Source organism: Triticum dicoccoides, chromosome 4B, assembly GCF_002162155.2.
Source record: "Triticum dicoccoides isolate Atlit2015 ecotype Zavitan chromosome 4B, WEW_v2.0, whole genome shotgun sequence".
In the NCBI taxonomy this organism is placed as follows: Eukaryota; Viridiplantae; Streptophyta; class Magnoliopsida; order Poales; family Poaceae; genus Triticum; species Triticum dicoccoides.
This window is the reverse complement of record NC_041387.1, coordinates 367,010,600-367,029,925: the sequence shown is the minus strand read 5'-3', so window position 1 is coordinate 367,029,925 and position 19,326 is coordinate 367,010,600. Positions and strand designations below refer to the sequence as shown.

At 42.5% G+C, this 19,326-nt stretch overlaps 1 protein-coding gene across 5 annotated transcripts; it reads left to right on the top strand.

Moving 5' to 3' along the window:
• The first annotated feature begins 5,142 nt into the window (after window positions 1–5,142).
• LOC119296177 lies at window positions 5,143–14,784 on the top strand. 5 transcript variants are annotated; one of them, XM_037574564.1, is made up of 10 exons: window positions 5,143–6,275; window positions 6,428–6,489; window positions 6,576–6,661; window positions 7,961–8,026; window positions 8,727–8,843; window positions 9,612–11,222; window positions 11,306–12,137; window positions 12,228–13,807; window positions 13,886–14,077; window positions 14,168–14,784. In XM_037574564.1, exons 7-8 carry the CDS (start codon window positions 11,541–11,543, stop codon window positions 13,143–13,145), a joined length of 1,515 nt encoding a protein of 504 aa, XP_037430461.1. In that variant the 5' UTR covers window positions 5,143–6,275; window positions 6,428–6,489; window positions 6,576–6,661; window positions 7,961–8,026; window positions 8,727–8,843; window positions 9,612–11,222; window positions 11,306–11,540; the 3' UTR covers window positions 13,146–13,807; window positions 13,886–14,077; window positions 14,168–14,784. The 5 variants fall into 5 exon arrangements, with proteins under 5 accessions (XP_037430461.1, XP_037430463.1, XP_037430458.1 ...); XM_037574566.1 differs by having other exon boundaries at window positions 6,891–8,843; window positions 9,612–9,674; window positions 9,918–11,222; XM_037574561.1 differs by lacking the exon at window positions 7,961–8,026 and having other exon boundaries at window positions 8,727–11,222.
• The last annotated feature ends 4,542 nt before the right edge of the window (window positions 14,785–19,326 follow it).

Here is a 19,326-nt window from a genome sequence, read left to right as displayed (position 1 = left end):
ACACCTCGCAACCCGACGTGTTAAAGGGGTTGTCAATCCCTTTCGGGGTACGACGCCTCAAGATAGGCAAAGGATGTGAGGGAAAAAGTGGTAGATAGGATAAATATATCACAGAACAAATAAATTGCAGCAAGGTATTTTCAAATTTTTGGTTTAATAGATCTAAAAATAAACGCAAGGAAAAAAGTAGATCGCAAGGCAAATATGATGAAAAGAGACCCTGGGGCCGTAGGTTTCACTAGTGACTTCTCTCAAGGAAAATAGCAAACGATGGGAAAACAATTACTGTTGGGAAATTGATAGAACTTCAAATAATTATGACGATATCCAGGCAATGATCATTATATAGGTATCACGCCCAAGATTAGTAGACCGACTCCTGCCTGCATCTACTACTATTACTCCACACATCGATCGCGATCCAGCATGCATCTAGTGTATTAAATTCATGAGAAAACAAAGTAATGCAATAAGAACTATGACATGATGCAGACGAGATCCGTTTATCTATTGCGGCAGATATAGATCTCATCAAGTTATCCTTAGTACCAATGATACATACGTGTCGGTTCCCTTTCTGTCACTAGGATCAAGCACCGTAAGATCGAACCCACTACAAAGCACCTCTTCCCATTGCAAGATAAACAGATCAAGTTGGGCAAACAAAACCCAAATATCGGAAAAGAAATATGAGGCTATAAGAAATCATGCATATAAGAGATCAAAGAAGTCTCAAATAACTTTCGTGGATAAAAACATAGATCTGATCATAAACTGAAAGTTCATCGGATCCCAACAAACACACCGCCAAAAGACTTACATCATATGGATCTCCAAGAGACCATTGTATTGATAATCAAGAAAGAAAGAGAGAGAGAGAGAGAGAGAGAGAGAAGAAGCCATCTAGCTACTAACTATGGACCCGTAGGTCTACAAAGAACTACTGACGCATCATCGAAGACGCACAAATGGAAGTGGTGAACCCCTCCGTGATGGTGTCCAGATTGGATTTGGTGGTTCTGGACTCTGCGGCGGTAGGATGAATATTTCATCGCCTTCCCTAGGGTTTCTGAAATATTGGGGTATTTATAGAGCAAAGAGGCGGTCCGGGGGCTCCCAAGGTAGGCACAACCCACCAGGGCGTGCTTGGGCCTCCTGGCGCGCCCTGGTGGGTTGGCCCCACCTCAGGACTCCCCCCAGGTGCCACCAGGGCACAACTTCTTCCTTTTGGTCCATAAAAAATAATCGTAGAGTTGCGTGGCATTTGGACTCCGTCTGATATTGATTTCCTGCGATGTAAAAAACATGTAGAAAACAACAACTGGCACTTGGCACTATGTCAATAGGTTAGTACCAAAAAATGATATAAAATGATTGTAAAACATCCAATAATGATAATATAACAACATTGGAGACGTATCAACATCCCAAGCTTAATTCCTGCTCTTCCTCGAGTAGGTAAATGATAAAAACAGAATTTTTGATGTGGAATGCTGCCTAACATGTTCATCACATTATTTTCTTTATAGCATGGACATATGGACTTTTATAGGATTCAAAGCAATAGTCTAGTTTTGACATGAAGACTTTAATACTCAAGCGTACCAACAAGCAACCATGTCTTTCAAAATATCAACACTAAAGCAAGTTATCCCTAATCCGTCATGCTGAATCATTGATCCATTCATGAAACACACTCGAATGTTAGCTACACCCAATGCTCAAATATGATCATAGTGCCCCTTAGTTGGTGCTTTATAAGAGAAGATGGAGACTCAAATTCAAAATAAAAATTGCATAAGTAAAAGAAAGGCCCTTCGCGGAGGGAAGTAGTGATTTGTAGAGGTGCCACAGCTCAAAGCTTAAATTGAGAGATAAATTTACTTTTGAGAGGCATACTTTTTCTACCAACGAAAACGACTTGGAGCATCCCAACACTTTCCATACTAGATACATCATAGGCGGTTCCCAAACAGAAAATAAAGTTTATTCCTTTTTCCACCATAACTTTCACTTTCTATGGCTAGTCGTATCAATGGGTGCCTTCCATACCAACAACTTTCCAAGGAATTTATTATTTGACAACATAAATTAAATTCATTTTTTATTTCGGGACTTGGCATCCCTAATACCTTTGTCGTACTCTCGTGCAATGACAAGTGAATAAACACTCATCGTGAGAATAACACATCTAGCATGGAAAATATTGGCTACCCTTTACCGCCTCATGAGTGGTAGAGGACACAAAAGAGAAATTTATTTTGAACATTAGAGATGACACATGAAAATTTGCTTAGAACAGCATAGAAATACCGCATATAAGTAGGTATAGTGGACTCATATGGCAAAACTGGTTTAAAGGGTTTTGGATGAACAACTAGTGATCATACTTAGTGCAAAACGAAGGCTAGCAAAAAGATTGAGAAGCGACCAACCAAAAAGTGAAAAATCTCGTACCCAAACATTAAGGATAAGTAACACCGAATAATGTACCATAAGTAGGATATAAATTTCATTGCATAACCATTGACTTTCATGCTTGCATAGGGAATCACAAACCTTAACATCAATATTCTTACCAAAGCACAACTACTCATCAACATGACTCATATATCATATCGTCATATCTCAAAACCATTACTAAGAATCAAGTTTATTTTGTCCAATGATCTTCATGAAAGTTTTTATTATATCCTCCTTGGATATCTATCAGTTTGGAACTATTTTAATATGTTGCTTTTGATAAGCTCAAACAAATATAAGTGAAGATCATGAGCATAATTTTTTTTCTTTCTATCAAATTAATCTAAGTGAAACAAGAGAGAATTTCTTCAAAATTTACTAACTCCCAAATAAATCTAAGTGAAGCATGAGATCATTTCTTCAAAATTAACAAAGCACACCATGCTAAAAAAGATATAAATGAAGTACTAGAGTAAGTCCATGGCTCTAAAAATTTAAGTGAAGCATAGGAGCAAGAATAGCATAATTTTTGGCTCTCTAAAAAGGGTGTGTCCAGCAAGGATTCAACACTTAAAACACAAAGCAAAACAAGCAAAAACTCATATCATACAAGACGCTCCAAGCAAAACTCTTATCATGTGATGAATAAAAATATAGTTTCAAGTAAAATACCGATGGTTGTTAGAAGAAAGCGGGGATGCTACTCGGGGGCATCCCCAAGCTTAGTTGCTTCATACTTCTTTGACTATTATCTTGGGGTGCCTCAGGCATCCCCAAGCTTAGCCTTTTGCTTATCCTTATTCTTTAATCCATCGTAAGATGACCCAAAACTTGAAAACTTCAATCACACAAAACTCGAACAAAACCTTCGTGAGATCAGTAAGTATAAGAAACCAAACCACTACTATATGTACTGTAGAAAACCTATTATTATTATTTTGTTTTTGCATTATATCTACCATATTCCAACTTTTATATGGCAAAAAATCATTAAAGAAAACCATATAATCATCAAAACAAGCACACAACGCAAAGAAAACAGTATCTGTCAAAAACAGAACAGTCTGTAGAAATCTGAAAATTTCGAATAATTCTGTAACTCCGAAAATTATGAAATAGACTGTCCGACATGACGAATTTGTCTATTAATCCTCTACAAAAAGAATCAACTTAAAATCACTCTTATGTAAAAAATGACAACAAATCTCGTGAGGGCAAAAGTTTCTGTTTTTCAGCAAGATCAAATAAACTTTCACCCAAATCTTCCTAAAGGCATTGCTTGGAACAGACACTAATTAAAACACAAAAAACACAATCATAACAGTAGCATAATTGTGCTAACACTCAAGAACAGAAAGAAAAAAGCAAAAATAAATTTTATTCATTGGGTTGCCTCCCAACAAGCGCTACCGTTTTACGCCCCTAGCTACACATAACACGAAGGATCTAAGTGTTGCCTTTCGTTATCTTTGCCACTTTAGTAAGGGTCTTTTCAAACCCGGGAGGCTCTTTGTGCTTCCCTAAATTTTTCAGAAACTAAACTAACTTGATATACCAAAAATCCAACCGTTCATTGCAAAGAGAAATCAAAGTGTTCATACGATTGATACTACCATTGAGATGCTTGAGAGGTTCATTATATTTTTGTAATTCCACCATATGTTTATGCAAATCACCGAGTTTGTCCAAAATTTAGACTCCCTCTAGGGTGAAAGAAAACCCTTTCCTTTGTGGTGAAACTCCCAAAATTCCTTTTAAAATTTCATAGGAAGCATTGACATCAAGCTCAAAAAATTCCCTTTTGCGGCAAAATACAAGAGTTGTCTATGATGCAAAGCCAATCCTACATAAAAAGTTCTAAGCAAAATTTATGCATCTCCCTTTAGGTTACAAACACGATGAGATTCCATAAGCCTGTACCAAGCATCTTTCAAATTTTCTCTTTGTTTTTGTTTCAAGTATAGAACTTCAAAGTCTGGTAACAAACAAGGAGCATTCAAACTAGCCATAGTGAAACAAGAACACAAATAGATCTAACGAGAAAACGACGAACGAAAAATAGGGCGAATAAAATGGCAATTTTTTGTGAAGTGGGGGAGAGGAAAACGAGAGGCAAATGGGAAATAATGTAAATTGCGAGGAGATGAGATTTGTGATTAGGAACCTGGTTGATGTTGAAGAACCTCCCCGGCAACGGCGCTAGAAATTCCTTTTGATGTCGCTTGAAGCTACGTCGGTATTTCCCCGAAGAGGAAGGGATGATGCAGCATAGCGGCAGTAGGTACTTCCCTTAGATATGAAACCAAGGTTATCGAACCAGTAGGAGAACCAAGCAAGACAACGTAAACAGCCCCGCACACAAATAACAACACTTCGCAACCCGACTGTTAAAGGGGTTGTCGATCCCTTTCGGGGTAAAAAGTGGTAGATAAATAGATCGCGGAACAAATAAATTGCAGGAAGGTATTTTTGTATTTTTGGTATAAAAGATCTGAAAATAAATGCAAGGAAAAAAGTAGATCGCAAGGCAAATATGATGAAATAAAGGATGAACGGGTAGCTAGCAACAACAACAGTGTCCACGTCATCTGTGAATAGTGCACAGTTCACGATGGCACCGCAGGAGGGGAAAAGCAACACGATTGCCGATTGGGCGGCCCTCTCTCTCCAGTAAAAATATATGAACTTTCTCCCTCATCCCACCTCCCTCTCGGCCGCCTCGTCTTCTCCGCCTCCGCCTCCACCACAACCGATGGCTCCACGCCGGCTGTGAATAGTGCGAGCGAGCGGGGCGATAGGAAAAGAAGAGCGAGCCCTTCCCCCTCCCCCCTCCCTCAAGAACCCTAGCCGCTGCCTCCTCCTCCCGCCTCAGCCGCCTCCTCCCTCCCCTCCACCCCTCCCGCATCTCGTCCGCCCAGAGTGCGGGGGCGAGCTTCTCGACGACGGTGGCGCTGGCTCGAGGCCGGGGAGCGGCCGATGCGGCCCTCCTTCTCGACGACGGTGGCGCTGGCTCGAGGCCGGGGAGCGGCCGATGCGGCCCTCCTTCTCCGCCATCACCGATTCTCCTGGCTGTTGTGATGGCAGCGCGGCGGAGCTCGTCGTCGACCGGCGGGCGGCACCAGGCGGCGGCGCGACCATTAGCATCGGCACCAGCGCACGAGGTCATGGGGCGTGAGGAGAGGGAGGGGATAGATGCATGGGGAGTAGGAGCCCGTGGTCATGGCGGCGCAACGGAGGTCGTGGCCGGGCCCTTGTCCCAACCTCAAGCCATTGGGGAGGTGAAGATGGTGATGGCGGCAGGAGAAGCGCGCGGAGCAGCAGAAACATCGTCCCTCCTTGCCTTGTTCTTTTATCTCTTCCTAATAGTTTGTTGGTCGAATTTATAGGATTCTTAATCGACAGATCAGGAATCACCTCCCCATTCAGCTAAGTTGCATGTCTTTTGCTTATATTTTGTCCTTTCTTGTACTTGCATCTCATGCTGTGTGGATTTCCTATGGCTCAAGTTTGTTGCTGCGCTCAGGTTTCAGCAATTGCTGCACCTGCAAATTTGGGGTTGAGTGTACAGTTTACTTTCAGTCAAAAGCTATGCTATTTTCAGCACAAGATATTATATGTGGTCTTTGACAGATTTGATTGATTTTGGATGATGTACATGAATGACAGTGGACAGACAAGGATCGAGGGAATGTAGAAGCGGCTTCGTCAGCGTGTGTCGAGATTCTTAGCGAGCAGTTTCTTGGACAAGGATTGAAAAATTTAAGTATGTACTTATTCCTGTGTGCAGATTACCATGAATAAGACAACTGAAGGTTAATAATCTTCCTCTTATTTTGCATCCTTGATTAATTTATAGCATTCATAGTAATCCCACATGTATACAACTAATGTCTATTTGCTTTGTTGATTTATATAAAAAAGGAATTTCAGGCTGCCATTTATGTGAACATTTTTTCTGTTGCAGATTTGACCTGCTCGACAAAGTCCAATGAAAGAAGTATAATGTATCATTGATTATAGCTAAAGGTAAGGATCGTCTCTCGCCACAAGATATTATTTATGTTCTTTGACAAATTTGATTGATTTTGGGTGATGTGAATGGATGATAGCAGATGGACAAGGATTGAGGGAATGTAGAAGCGGCTTTGTCATCGTGTGTCGAGGTTCTTAGCAAGCAGTTCCTCTGAGATGGTTTCAGGTCGCTGATTGTTTTCTACCCTATGCACACAAGATGTCTCTCCTTTTATAGAGTATTTAAGCAAAAACAACCACATTTCACGGAAACGTGTCGAAAAACTACCACTTTACGATTTTGTGCGAAAAACTACCACTTTTTCCCTAATCCGTGGCAAAAAACTACCAAGTCGCGAAATCGCTCGCTTCGCCCGCGCTAAGCACAAAACTGACCGCTTGGGCCCACAAACCAGGTGCCAGCGTGCCCCCTCGGCCCATCCGGGTCGGCCGCCCCGGTGTCGAACAGGGCGCCGCCGCCGCGGGGGGCTCTGTTGCTGCCGCTGCCGCTGCCGGTGCTCTGGCGCCGGTCGGCCTTCCTCGGGATGCGGCCGCCGTAGGAGGTGCCGAGGAGGCCCCAGCCATCCTCGTCGGAGAGATGCCAGCCGAAGCGCTCGGCCATCTCCTGGAGGACGCGCCCGGCGCGCCGGCGCCCGCGGCGGCCCCGAGCGGGCGGAGGAGGGGGATCCTGGCGAGATCCTGACCCCGGCCGACCTCGGCCGCTCGCGCCCCGCCGTGTTCGGCCGCGCCCGGCCTCCTCTTCCACGCCCTGTGGCTTGCTCTGCGCGCGCACGCGCCACGCCCGCTGCCGCGCGCTCCCGCCAGCGTGCCGACGTGGACTCGCCGCAGCAGCAGCCGTTCCCGTCCGCCGGTGGCAAGCGGCTGGGGAAGGAGGAGGCCGGCGACGAGGAGGAGAAGGAGGCGGAGGACCCGATTGCTTTTTTGAAGAAAAACTAGAGATCCGATTGCATTTTTAGCCCGTTATGTGTGGGGTCGGGCAGTCAGATTCGCGTTTAACCCAAGCAAAGCGAGCAGTTTTCGCACTTGGTAGTTTTTTGTCACGGATTAATAAAAAAGTGGTAGTTTTCGGGACAATATCGTAAAGTGGTAGTTTTCTGTCACGTTTCCGCGAATTGTGGTAGTTTTTGGTTAAATACTCCCTTTTATAGTTACCGCTTGGATAGGATACATGGAGTTCATATTCTATCAGATTTTATCCCTGAGTAATTTGGTCCTAAAGATGTCAGGTTTAAGAATGTGCCACTTTAATGTCTGTTGTGCGGCCTCGGTTACACATAATTTGTTCCTAAAGATGTCATTTCAGAATGTGCCACTTTAATGTCTGTTGTGCGGCCTCTGTTACACATAATTCCACTTTTGTCCTTATGTCTTCGATTTTGCTTTCAGAGGTTCTTAGTGCTAGAAATATTATTGTTCCGGATTTTAGCTGTACTACTCATGCCACTCTTTTTTTCTTGCTTTGTAGCTGAAGGATTAGTGAGACTGTTTGGGCTGAATTCTGATTTTGTAGCACTTATTCCATGTGAGGCAGGTAGCATATTGATATCGTCCAGAAATAATAGTGTCATCTCAACTTCTAAATAAGAATCTAGCAGATGTGCCTACTGGTTTATGATGGCACCATAAATAATAGTGACATCTGTTTTGTATCTTGCTTGTAGTGTCCAGATTTCCAATTTTGTTGCTATATCTTTGGCGGTGAGTTGATATCGATTTATTAGTTCTAGAGACAAAAGAAATTTGAAAGCGTGAATTTTATCTAATCCATGTTGTGCTTCCAACTTTGAAGACTGGAGAAGATGTAATTCTGTTTGATCTCTCTTTCATTAATCCGTTAGGAAATATATATGATGTAGGAGAGTTACACTATCAAATGTTTGGAATACTTCTTCCATGTTGAGATGGGATGCATATAGTTAATGACATGCTTTTGAGTTCATATAGACAATTCATCATAGAAAATGCACCGCACTGTATTTTCTTTATATATGAATTTAGAATACATCATTACTATTTTATCGATCATTCTTACTGGTTTCTAATCATGATATTTGGCATTCTCTTGCACAAGGATATTGTGGTATGGTAGTTCTTATTTTTTGTGAACCGATTCTATCGTGCTTCTACTTCTATGTGTTTGTTGATGATTGAACGGAGGTTAGATTAGATTATTGCCATGGTAGTTCTCATCTTCTTTATCTGAAGTAGTAAGTTTGTTTGATGTTTTCTAGCTTTCCTTCGATTATGAAAATTCCCAGAGAATGTCCCATTGTCACTTCAAGGAGTAGCAGCTGATATTGGTGCTTCCACCTCTGCGTCATGCCCGGGCCGAACTGCCACACCCCCTGGTTCTCCACATTTTCTCTTTGGTGTTTTATACATTCAGTTATATCCTATCTTATCCAGTATGTCTCATATCTTAGTTGATTTGCAGTTTGTACTCTACTTTACAAACATTGCAGAAATATTCTACTAACAGCTTATTTTCTACTGTTTGGTTGTTTAAACTAAGAAATTAAATCTGGACCCGTACAAATCTTGAGTAAAATATCTGCTAATTAGTTCCTCTTGTTTAATCTATTCTAGGATTGGGCACTACACATAGAGCTAAAAAGTTACATTGCCATTTTAAGTGCAAACAAACAGGTTAGGTGGTGTGTACCTTATTTCAGGATCAACAATCGGTGAATCGGATCTAAGGTTTGAGTTAGTACTGAGCATTGTGTATTCTAGATGGACTAATTGAGTGTGCTAATTGAACCATATTCATGGTGTTAGTCTGAAGTCAGATTATGCGATTCACTCGTATTAATGCCATTACTATTGGTACATTAGATGAATTGGGAGAGTTAAGTTATGGGCTTCTTGCCAATTACATGCCCACAAATTATACGTTGTGACAACTTTTCTCTTTATGACGAGCATGTGATGTCGTAACTTTCCTTTGGAGGACGTGGGGTCATTTTCTGTCTATTAAATATCTGCTTTGTGCTTTTGGAAGTGTCTAGCAGGGCCACAACTTATGAATGTAGTTGCAATAATGCACAAGAACTTCTTGTCATTAGTTAAGAAAATAAACTATGGGTCATTTTAACAACATCATTTCACCTTTTCAGTGTCAGCTAAGGTATTCTGGTTTCTTGAGATGGTTTGACTATTTGAGTTTCCATTGGTTACAGGTGTGTATGTCCCTGATGACATGTTGCCCAAAATCAACATTTGTAGCTTCTTTATATATGGCTTTCTCTCTTTCCATCATGAAGTTTAATTGATTTATATTCCAAATGGGCTTATTCTTACAATCCATTCCTTGCTAATTTAATTTTTATTTTGCCTTGCTGGTCTTGAATTTATACTTTTAACTTATTTCTGTGTGCTATGCTTCTTTGACTACATGTAATCCTCTTCTGTCCTTGGTTCAGATCAAATGTGGAGTCCACTTCTTTCCTTGGTTCAGATCAAATGTGGAGATGATGTTTTTTGTTCCGCTATGACTATTATTTTCACCTTGGTGACAGTCTCACAAATCCTCTTTCCTTTCTTTTGTTGATGTCTTGCCTCCTGTGTACTGATAGAGGCATATAACAGATGCATGTCTCGGATTAGAGAACTATGATTGTCCATCTATTTTATATTTTTCATTTACCTCTTACGAGTAGTTTCCCTAAGTAGAAAAAATGCATTTTTCAGCCATATTGCTTTATTATCCTTTTTTGTGGGAACAATACGAAGCCACACTATGGTGTGCTCTGTTCCCAATTTTACAAACTGGCAAGTTGCTGCTTGATTTTGTTTCTTTCAGATTTTTGTGTGCCTTTCTCCGTTAGAATGTTTCTCCTCAACGACCATATCGATATGGCTGGCGTTTGCAACTGTGATTTTGGTTGAACTGTGCATGATCATCCCTCTATTCAAATTGTTGCTTCTCAAGGATATTTGCAAGAGAAAATTGCTTCTATACCATCGACAACCTCAGCAATGGCTCATTTGCCATCCAACAAAGCTCCGGTGCTTATATACCAGACACGAACAAATTCTATTGCTTTTTTGCCATTGCCGTTAGTCTGCCGTTAGATAGTGTCCGTTTTCCTTGTTAGACTTCCCACAAATTCCAAATTTACCCTTAGTTTAGAAAAAACAACAACTCACGCACGCACCCGACCCTCCCCATCCCACGACTCCACGCACCCCCCGACCATCCCCAATCCGCACGTGCAACGCAACGCCGGCCTCCAGCGAGCCGCAATGGAGGAACCCCCGTCGGCGCCACCACAACCCCCACCGCCACTCCCCCACCCCCCTTCGGTGCCGCATCATGGTGGAATCGTCGCTGGCGCTTCCCCAGGTCTCTCGCCCACCGCATCTCTGATGCTATCTAGGCGGCGCTTCATGGCGAAACCGCCGCCAGCGCTTCCCCAGCCCTTGTCGCACGGCCCCATCGCCGCCGCGCCTGTACCACCGCGTCTCACCACGTCTTCGACGGCCAACACATGGGGCCCAGCAGCACCAACCTCTCCGAGTGGCCATGTTGCCCAGAACCCTAGCATTGGGGATTCTGGCGAGGTGGAGAGTGGGGCAGTGGCACCGACGGCCGAGGCCCTCCCCAAGATCAACTCCTTTGTGGGCGCACTTGCAGCAGCCCATCTGCCCCAGAATTCCATGCTCGACGAGGAGGACGGCATAGCTGATGAATGTGGCTCGACCTCTCTCTCTGCTATTTGCGCTAGGTAATTTCTCGGGCTCTCTATCCATTTTTGCTGCAGTTTTTGGTAGTAGAATGCACAATTGACATGGTTTGCATCATCCACAGGATGATCCAGTCTTGTAGCTATACAGTAGAGGTGAAGGTTTGTGGCAGTGGAACCAAGATCACTGGGGATTCGATATTTAGTTGGCAGATTATTGAGGGTAGTAGGACAAGTATGAAGGATTTGCTGGCTTGTATTGCCGGAAATTTTGCTTTATGCTGAGAGGATAATATATTTCTTGAGTACTTTGATTCCATTAGTGGCAAAAATATCTTTGTGTCAAATGATGAAGAATGCATGAAAATGTTTGCCTGTTTTGATCAGAATAGAAGTGGCCATTTGATAATCAAATATTCCGAGAGAAGTGATAATGTTGATGTTCCATGTACTCCTTCGAACCAAACACCATCTATAGCACTGCCTAGTCAACCAAGTAGGGTCATTGATGAAGCTAGTGTATGCCTAACAGATACATATCTTGACAATCCGCATGAAGAATATGAACATGTTGGTGTAGATGAGGAGGACCAGTACTCAATTGGCAGTGTTGGTTCCGATAGTGATGATGAGGTCAAAGAAAAAGATATACCAAATAATGATTATGTTGAGGATAGCAGTGATGATGAGGAATGGGTTGCAGAAGATGCTAGACCGGATGCTATTCCAGAAAATGCTTATGACAAAGAAAACCCGCCAATGCATGTTGGCGCAAAGTACCCCAACATTGAAGAGTTTAGGTTGGCAATTGCTACATATGCTGTAAAGAAAGAGTTCGAATTCAAGGTTGAAAAAAGTGAACCTACTCGATTCAGGGCTTATTGTCGCCGGGCAAAGAAGACGGATTGTAAATGGAGAATTCATGTTGGGAGGTTGGATGACCAAGAAACTATGGATGTGTGTTAGTCGCATAATTTTGTTGAGTGATCTTTTGTTATAAAATGGAGTTGAGTGACACTAGTTTTTTCCATTGTTTATTTAATGCAGGTCAAAGTTCATGTGCAGGAGCACACTTGTTCTAGCGCAAAGAAGAAAAAGAAGCAGAAAAATGCTTCAAAGGCATGGGTGTGTGAGAAAGTCATGGACTGGGTAAAAGAAGATCCTAGTGTTCGGCCGATGGAGTTACGGAGGAGGCTACATGACAAGTACAAGATCAACGTCCAATACATGAAAGTATTCCGTGGCAAAGGGCTAGCAGTGGCTAAGTTGTTTGGTAACTGGGATGATTCTTTTGACAAGCTATATGCTTGGAAAGCTGAGGTTGAGAAGAGGTCTCCTGGAAGCATAGTTGCGATTGACCACATGGAGTATGATCAGAAAAAATATTTCATACGGATGTTTGTTGGGCTGAAGCCTTTGTGCGATGGATTCTTGGCTGGCTGCAGACCTTACTTGGCGATAGATAGCACTCATTTGACAGGCAAGTACAGAGGCCAATTAGCTACTGCTTGTGCCGTTGATGGGCATAATTGGTTGTATCCTGTAGTCTATGGAGTTATTGACTCAGAAACTACTGAAAGTTGGGTGTGGTTTTTGGAGAAGCTTCGTGATGCTATTGGCTCTCCCCCTGGTCTAGCTATATGTTCAGATGCGGGAAAAGGGATTGACACTGCAATCGAACAGGTCTTTGGGTATGCTGAACATAGAGAATGCATGCGACATTTGATTGTGAACTTCAAGAAAAAGTTTCATGGTAAAGTTTTTGATGATCATTTGTGGCCGGCTGCTTATTCATGGACTCCTCGAGGGTTTGACTATCACATGGCAGCCATAGAGGAGAAAAAGGCTGCTGCAATAGCATATTTAAACAAGTACCACAGCAGGCTATGGTCAAGGAGCAAATATTCAACCTCCTCAAAAGTGGATTATGTGACAAATAATTTGGCCGAGTGTTTCAACAACTAGATCTGCAAGCACAAAGGTCTCATGTTGTTTCAGCTCATGGACAAGATCAGGAGAAAGATTACTGTCAAGTTTGAGAAGAGGAGAAGGGTAGCTAGAAAATTTCAAGGTCGACGTATACTTCCAAGTGTCATGAAGGAGTTGAATGACATAAGCAGGGGGCTGGACATTGAATATGAGAGAATAGATGACATGATTGCAGAGGTGAGTGAGAGTGTTGCACTAGGTGGCAAGTGCCACGTCACTGATCTAGCAAATAGGACATGCACATGCAGGGCATTTCAAGTCTCTGGGAAGCCTTGCAAACATGCAATTAGCTTTATTACTGGAATTAGGGGGGGTCACAATAGAAGACTTCGTTGATGATTGTTACAGCGTTGCCAAGTTCGTTGCAGCTTATGCTCCTATTCTTCCTGGCCTAACTGACATGTCTCAATGGCCTAGTGTGAACAAAGAATTCTTCTTGAATCCCCCAATCCTTAGGAGGGCCCCTGGAGGCCAAAGGTGCAGAGGCACAAAAGTGGTGCTGAGAATAGCAAGGGAAAGGGAAAGAAAGGCCATCACCAGTGTTCAATTTGCAAAGCTTATGGACATAGATGGCAAAGCTGCAAAGATGCTGCTCCTGAAGCACTAGAAGCCTATGCAGAAGTAGCAAAGCAAAAAAGGTACTTGCTATATCAATATGAGATTTCTGTTCCACCTTACTCTTGTCTTACTTAAGCTAATATATGAAACTCATGCAGGGACAAAAGAAAGAAAAAACCCATTACAAAAGCTATTTGTACAACATCAGATCAAGCAACTGATGGTACACTACCTCTGCTTCCATGTCCAAGAGAAAATGAAACTGCACTAGCTCTACTTTCATGTTCAAGTGATGCAATTGAAGACGATGTTGCCAAGTCGACATCATCGAAGACTACTAAATCTAGAAGGTATGAAAACTGCACCAAATTTACTTATATTCTGGAGATCTCTATATTCTGTGAGTGTACCATAGTATGTAATCAAAAAAATTGATGCAGATCAAAGGTCATATCTGCTGCGCCTGACAGCCCCGCAATGGGCACTCAAAGCAAGAAGAGAGCTGCACCTAACAGCCAAGCAATGGCCAGTCGAAGCAAAAAAAAGTTGAAACTGTGAAATTCTCTAAAATCTCGCATATTATTTATGTATTGCACCTCCTCATTTGCATGCTATTTTATTTAGAGACTTGCTTGTGTGAACAACATATTTTGGTTGTGGTATTTTGGTTCTGGATGATGTTAACTTGGTACTGATTGTGTAAGATTTAATATGTTGCTTGCTGAATCTCTTCTAAATGGTGTGGATTTTCTTGAGTATTACTCTGTTGCTCGAAATATTTGTATGCTGGAATTGTTAGATAGTCACTATATATTTGCTGGAATGTTGAAAATAGAGGGGGACTGCTGTCAAAATTTTTTTGGACATGTTTCACAGTTTGCTTATTTGCCATTGAGGGCAGAATAATCATTTTGGCCACTTACCGGTGTGAGATAACGCTAGACTAACTACTAGTGGTATATAAGCAATAGAATTTGTTCGTGTCTGGTATATAAGCACTGGAGCTTTGTTGGATGGCAAATCAACCATTGTTGAGATTGTCGATGGTATAGAAGCAATTTTCTCTATTTGCAAACCTATCAACTCAAGCAAACTACGATTCAAATTTCGTGAAATGCAAGTATTTCTTCTGTAATGGTAAAATAGGAAGAATGCTTAACTAGGATGCTTCAAGCAGGTTTCCTGCTTATCACCCATATGAAACCTAACATATGATTTTTTATTTACAATAATATATATGCATTTTCCTATAAATATTGGGGAAGTAAACTTTTGGTGCTTTAGAAACAACCCTGCACATATATATCAGGTGACGTATTGGCTTGCAGGTATGCTCCGGCTAGGTTGTTTCTTCTCTTCCTTAGGCTATGGTTGCAACCTTTGGCTGCTATGTTGGTTTTGATGTATTTGCTATTTTATAAGCTTATAGTTTGAAAAACTATATACAATGATTCCTAATTTGATGCCAATAGCTCGTGTGAGCTTCCACAGTGATGGGTTCTTGTGCGGATTATCAGAGGCAGCAGCACCGTCGTGGAGTACATGTACATCAATGTCGACGGTGCCGGCAGCAACAACACAAGGTGGGCGATTTGACCAGCGCAACATTCTTGTAAGAAAGATTTATTCCTTACAATCCAAAGCCTCTCCTTAAAAGGTCCATGACCATGATGATCTTTCCCTCGCTTAGTTCAGTGATATATTGTTTTGCTTCTACTTTTGCCTTTTTCACTCAACTACATTTTACTCAAAATGACCATAGATAATGTTTTTTACATCTTGACCAGATTTGAGGAGCTGTGCGCAGTTCTGAAAAAATTAAGTTGTGCTTGGTGACATGCCTCATTTCTGTGGTTGAATATTTGGTAATTAGATACTATAATTTCCTTTACTGGGTACATGTGAATATTAGTTCGCACAATTCATTTGGTAACTAAAACTTTTAATTAGAACTCCATTTTATGATATAGTGTTACCATTTTCTCCCTTGCTGTGGAAAGCCACCAGCTTCAGGGAGTGCCAGGCTTCCACACAGCCAGAACAGACGCCACCTTTGGCAGGGAGCATGAGGATTTGGCTTGTCGATACGAGTGATAGCAGCGCCATCTGCAGATTCCGCAGATTCGAGCTGTAGCGGAAGCTGCCAGGCTGCCGAGATGAAGATGGAGCCGCTGCGGCGCTGCGCCTCCAAGCTGTCGGGCCGCCAAGATGCAGTTGGAGCCGCAGTGCCTCCGAGCTGCAGTGGGAGCCACTCCCCCGTCAAGCTACAGCGTGATCCGCTGTGAAGATGGAGCCTAGCGTGAGCCGCCTCCACCAGGTCCTTTCTCGAGTACAGTGGGTAGAGGAAGAGGATGAACTGGTTGATGGAATCAAGGCTAACAGTCCACCACGTGGTTATCTCCGGCGTTATATGTCCAGACTCCAGAGTGTGGTTTTTTTGCCACAATGGCACGGTTGTAAATTTATCTTTGGTGCTAATTTGTACTTTATGTAACTGGTATAATCTTTATTGTTTCATCAAATTTATTCCCACTTATCTTAATACAAGAGCATATACAACCACAAGTATCAAAATCCTTCTCTAAAGGTCCACAGACATGTTCGAATGTGTCCGCAAACAGTGATTGATTAACACTCAAAAATTGTTTCCACAATCGGATACCCCATTTGCAAATCATCAAATTCGTGCAATTACATGTAACGTAAAACAATTCTAAATTTTTGCCGGTGACCGTCATTATTGTTTCGGTAGTGTCCATGTCCAACAGCTGGTTGTGCTCCTCAATTGGAGATTTTCAATTCCATTTTTGAGATTGAGGTGAGGGTTTAAGACCCCTCATAACGATTTTTTCCTTTTATGGCTGGGTGGAGAGGAAGTGCGGCCACAGCGTTCGGCCACCAGACAGATCGCACCACCTCCAGTGAGGCAGTGGCGACGCGCCTTGCACCGGATCCATGCGTCATTTGGGTGGACGCAATGGATTTCCGCTAGATGGAGTCCGAGCAATGTTGGGCAGACTCTTGCCGAGATCGGTGAAGCACAATGCGAACAACCATCTCCTCCTAGAGGCCGCGTGGGACGAGTTTCCAGTCAACTGATCAAGATGCATTGGACTCAGATCCGCTATCCGCCATGCCGGAGATCGCCTGAAGGGAGTTTGGGGTGGAGGGGAAGTAGAGAGGGTGCGGTGGAATGGAGTGGAGTGGAATGCAGTTAGCGTTTTGTCCAGAGTACAGGCTGGTTGAATATATGTGGGATCGGGTTCGCCCCGGTGGGTGGGCAGGATACGACGTGGCAGACGCATTCCCATATTCTCCTAGGATATGGACTGGATATGGAGGTTGCCGTCCAGTCTAGGCATTTGAGCCGTATTTGACATGTTCGGTTGGATGACACTTTTGCACCCGGGTAGTGGCCAGGCAGCCCGCTCGGATGTTTGGGTGGATATGTAGGGTCCGGTTGTAGATGCTCTAATGCAGGGTCGTCCTCTTTGAAGTCCTCCAGTTTGCCAGAAATACAGTAAACCACGGGGAAGGAGATTATGATAGAGTTTTGTATTTAGCATAGAGGCAGTGGAGTAGTTTCACATGGTGAAAATAGGGATAAAAATATGAAAATCATTAAAGTAACTAAAAGGGGCATATTATCTATAGGAAAAGGAAAAAGCATGGAAAATCATCTAACCTAATGTAAAGAGGGGCAAATTATCAAGTGTCCAAATAAAGCGTGAACCAACCTGTGATTGGATGGTTAGAGGGGGGGGGGGGTTCGGTGACCCCCCTCACACCAACGACCAAGTGATCGACGGTGGAGGGGGGCCGCCGATAGAGGATGCCTGAAGGATTGGCTCTCTTGGCGCGCCTAGAGTTTCTGGTTGCTTGCCTCATAGGAAAGCTAGGCTTAGTTCATAGGCACGAAAAATGTTAATCTTTTCAAAAAAATCATGATCGATTCCTTTGAGCTGGTGAGTCCAGCGCCCCTGCAAGTACATGTGTGACGCCCCTGATTCAATAGATCTTTTGTTTGTTTATGTTGTCCTCTATTTGCTATTGCAAACTCTTACCATGATCTCCTTATCTACTCATCATATGCGAACTGCTGTGTCGCAAGCATAATAAGCCATACGAGTATATTCATCGCCCATGCAAAGTAAGCTCAATCCAAAAGTTCAAAGGCAATAAATACATCTAAAGCCAGGAAAGTTTATTCTCCGTGGTAAGAGCTACATTACTCTTCTCATTCCAACAACTCTCACAACAACTTCTAAAAGATATAGCTTTATACAATTTAACATAGGTGAGCCTTGCATCCATTACTTAGATGAGTTTAGTCGCCACATTGTGTGGGGCAACACAGTTAAGCTCTATGACCATATGTTCGTAGAATGCAAAAGATCATCCGCAGCACCACCATGCCTGATTGCTACTATGTGTGCCACATGACAGAAACATTTGCAACAAATGACAAAATAATGGTAATCCTTTGCAATTGCCCTGTCCAATTTCATACATTAGCATGGTATAAAATGATATAGTAACTAATCTTTACTGTTATTTTCAATACTTTAGCATTTCATTTTCTACGGGTTCCCTTCTCCCACACATGGATGCTGACCGTGGTGAACTGCCAATCACTACTGGAGATGGAACTACCATTGTCACAACCCGCTTTATCAATGGTGTTGACAAAAGGGCCATCATCACTAAAGGCTGGAGCAACTTCTTCCGTCAGGCACACATGAACAAAGGGCAATCATATGCTTTCACCATCAAATGCACTTCCAAGGGACTGTGCTTGATCGTCTACTCAATATAAGCAAACTGCAAAAGCCCCTTGTTATATAACTTAATATTAGTATAAATGTCTACCAAGACTTTTGTGTTTATCATACTTTTGGATCTTATGTAATCCCCTAAGACCATCCCGTGCATTTAGCTATCGGTTATTTGCTGCTTAGACTGTTGTATGGTATGCTTTTGAAACAACCATGATAAATGAAATATATGTTTTCGTCTTCAACTGCACGTCCAAAGGCCTCTGCATGATTGTCTATCCAATCTAAACAGATCACAAGAATCCTTTGCTACATGAGTTAGTGCATCATTTTTGATCTTACGTAAAACAAACCATGACAATCATGTGCGTATGACTATCGCTTGCTTGCTGCATATAGTATCATGAGCTATGCTTTTCGAACAACAATATGTTAATGCACGCTCTTCCAATACTTGGCTTACACTCGGCCTTTGCACCATTGGCGCAACGGGTCATCTAGTATGATGAAAAGAGACCCGGGGGCCGTAGGTTTCACTAGTGGCTTCTCTCGAGGAAAATAGCAAACGGTGGGAAAACAATTACTGTTGGGCAATTGATAGAACTTCAAATAATTATGACGATATCCAGGCAATGATCATTATATAGGCATCACGTCCAAGATTAGTAGACCGACTCCTACCTGCATCTACTACGATTACTCCACACATCGACCGCTATCCAGCATGCATCTAGTGTATTAAGTTCATGAGAAAACGGAGTAATGTAATAAGAACGATGACATGATGTAGATGAGATCCGTTTATCTATTGCGGCAGATATAGA

Excerpts from the sequence above, each read along its gene's own strand:
- LOC119296177 (XM_037574561.1), top strand. The coding sequence starts at position 11,541 with ATGAAAATGTTTGCCTGTTTTGATCAGAATAGAAGTGGCCATTTGATA. Across the intron at positions 12,138-12,227 it reads ATGACCAAGAAACTATGGAT|GTCAAAGTTCATGTGCAGGA; the intron begins GTGTGTTAGTCG and ends TATTTAATGCAG.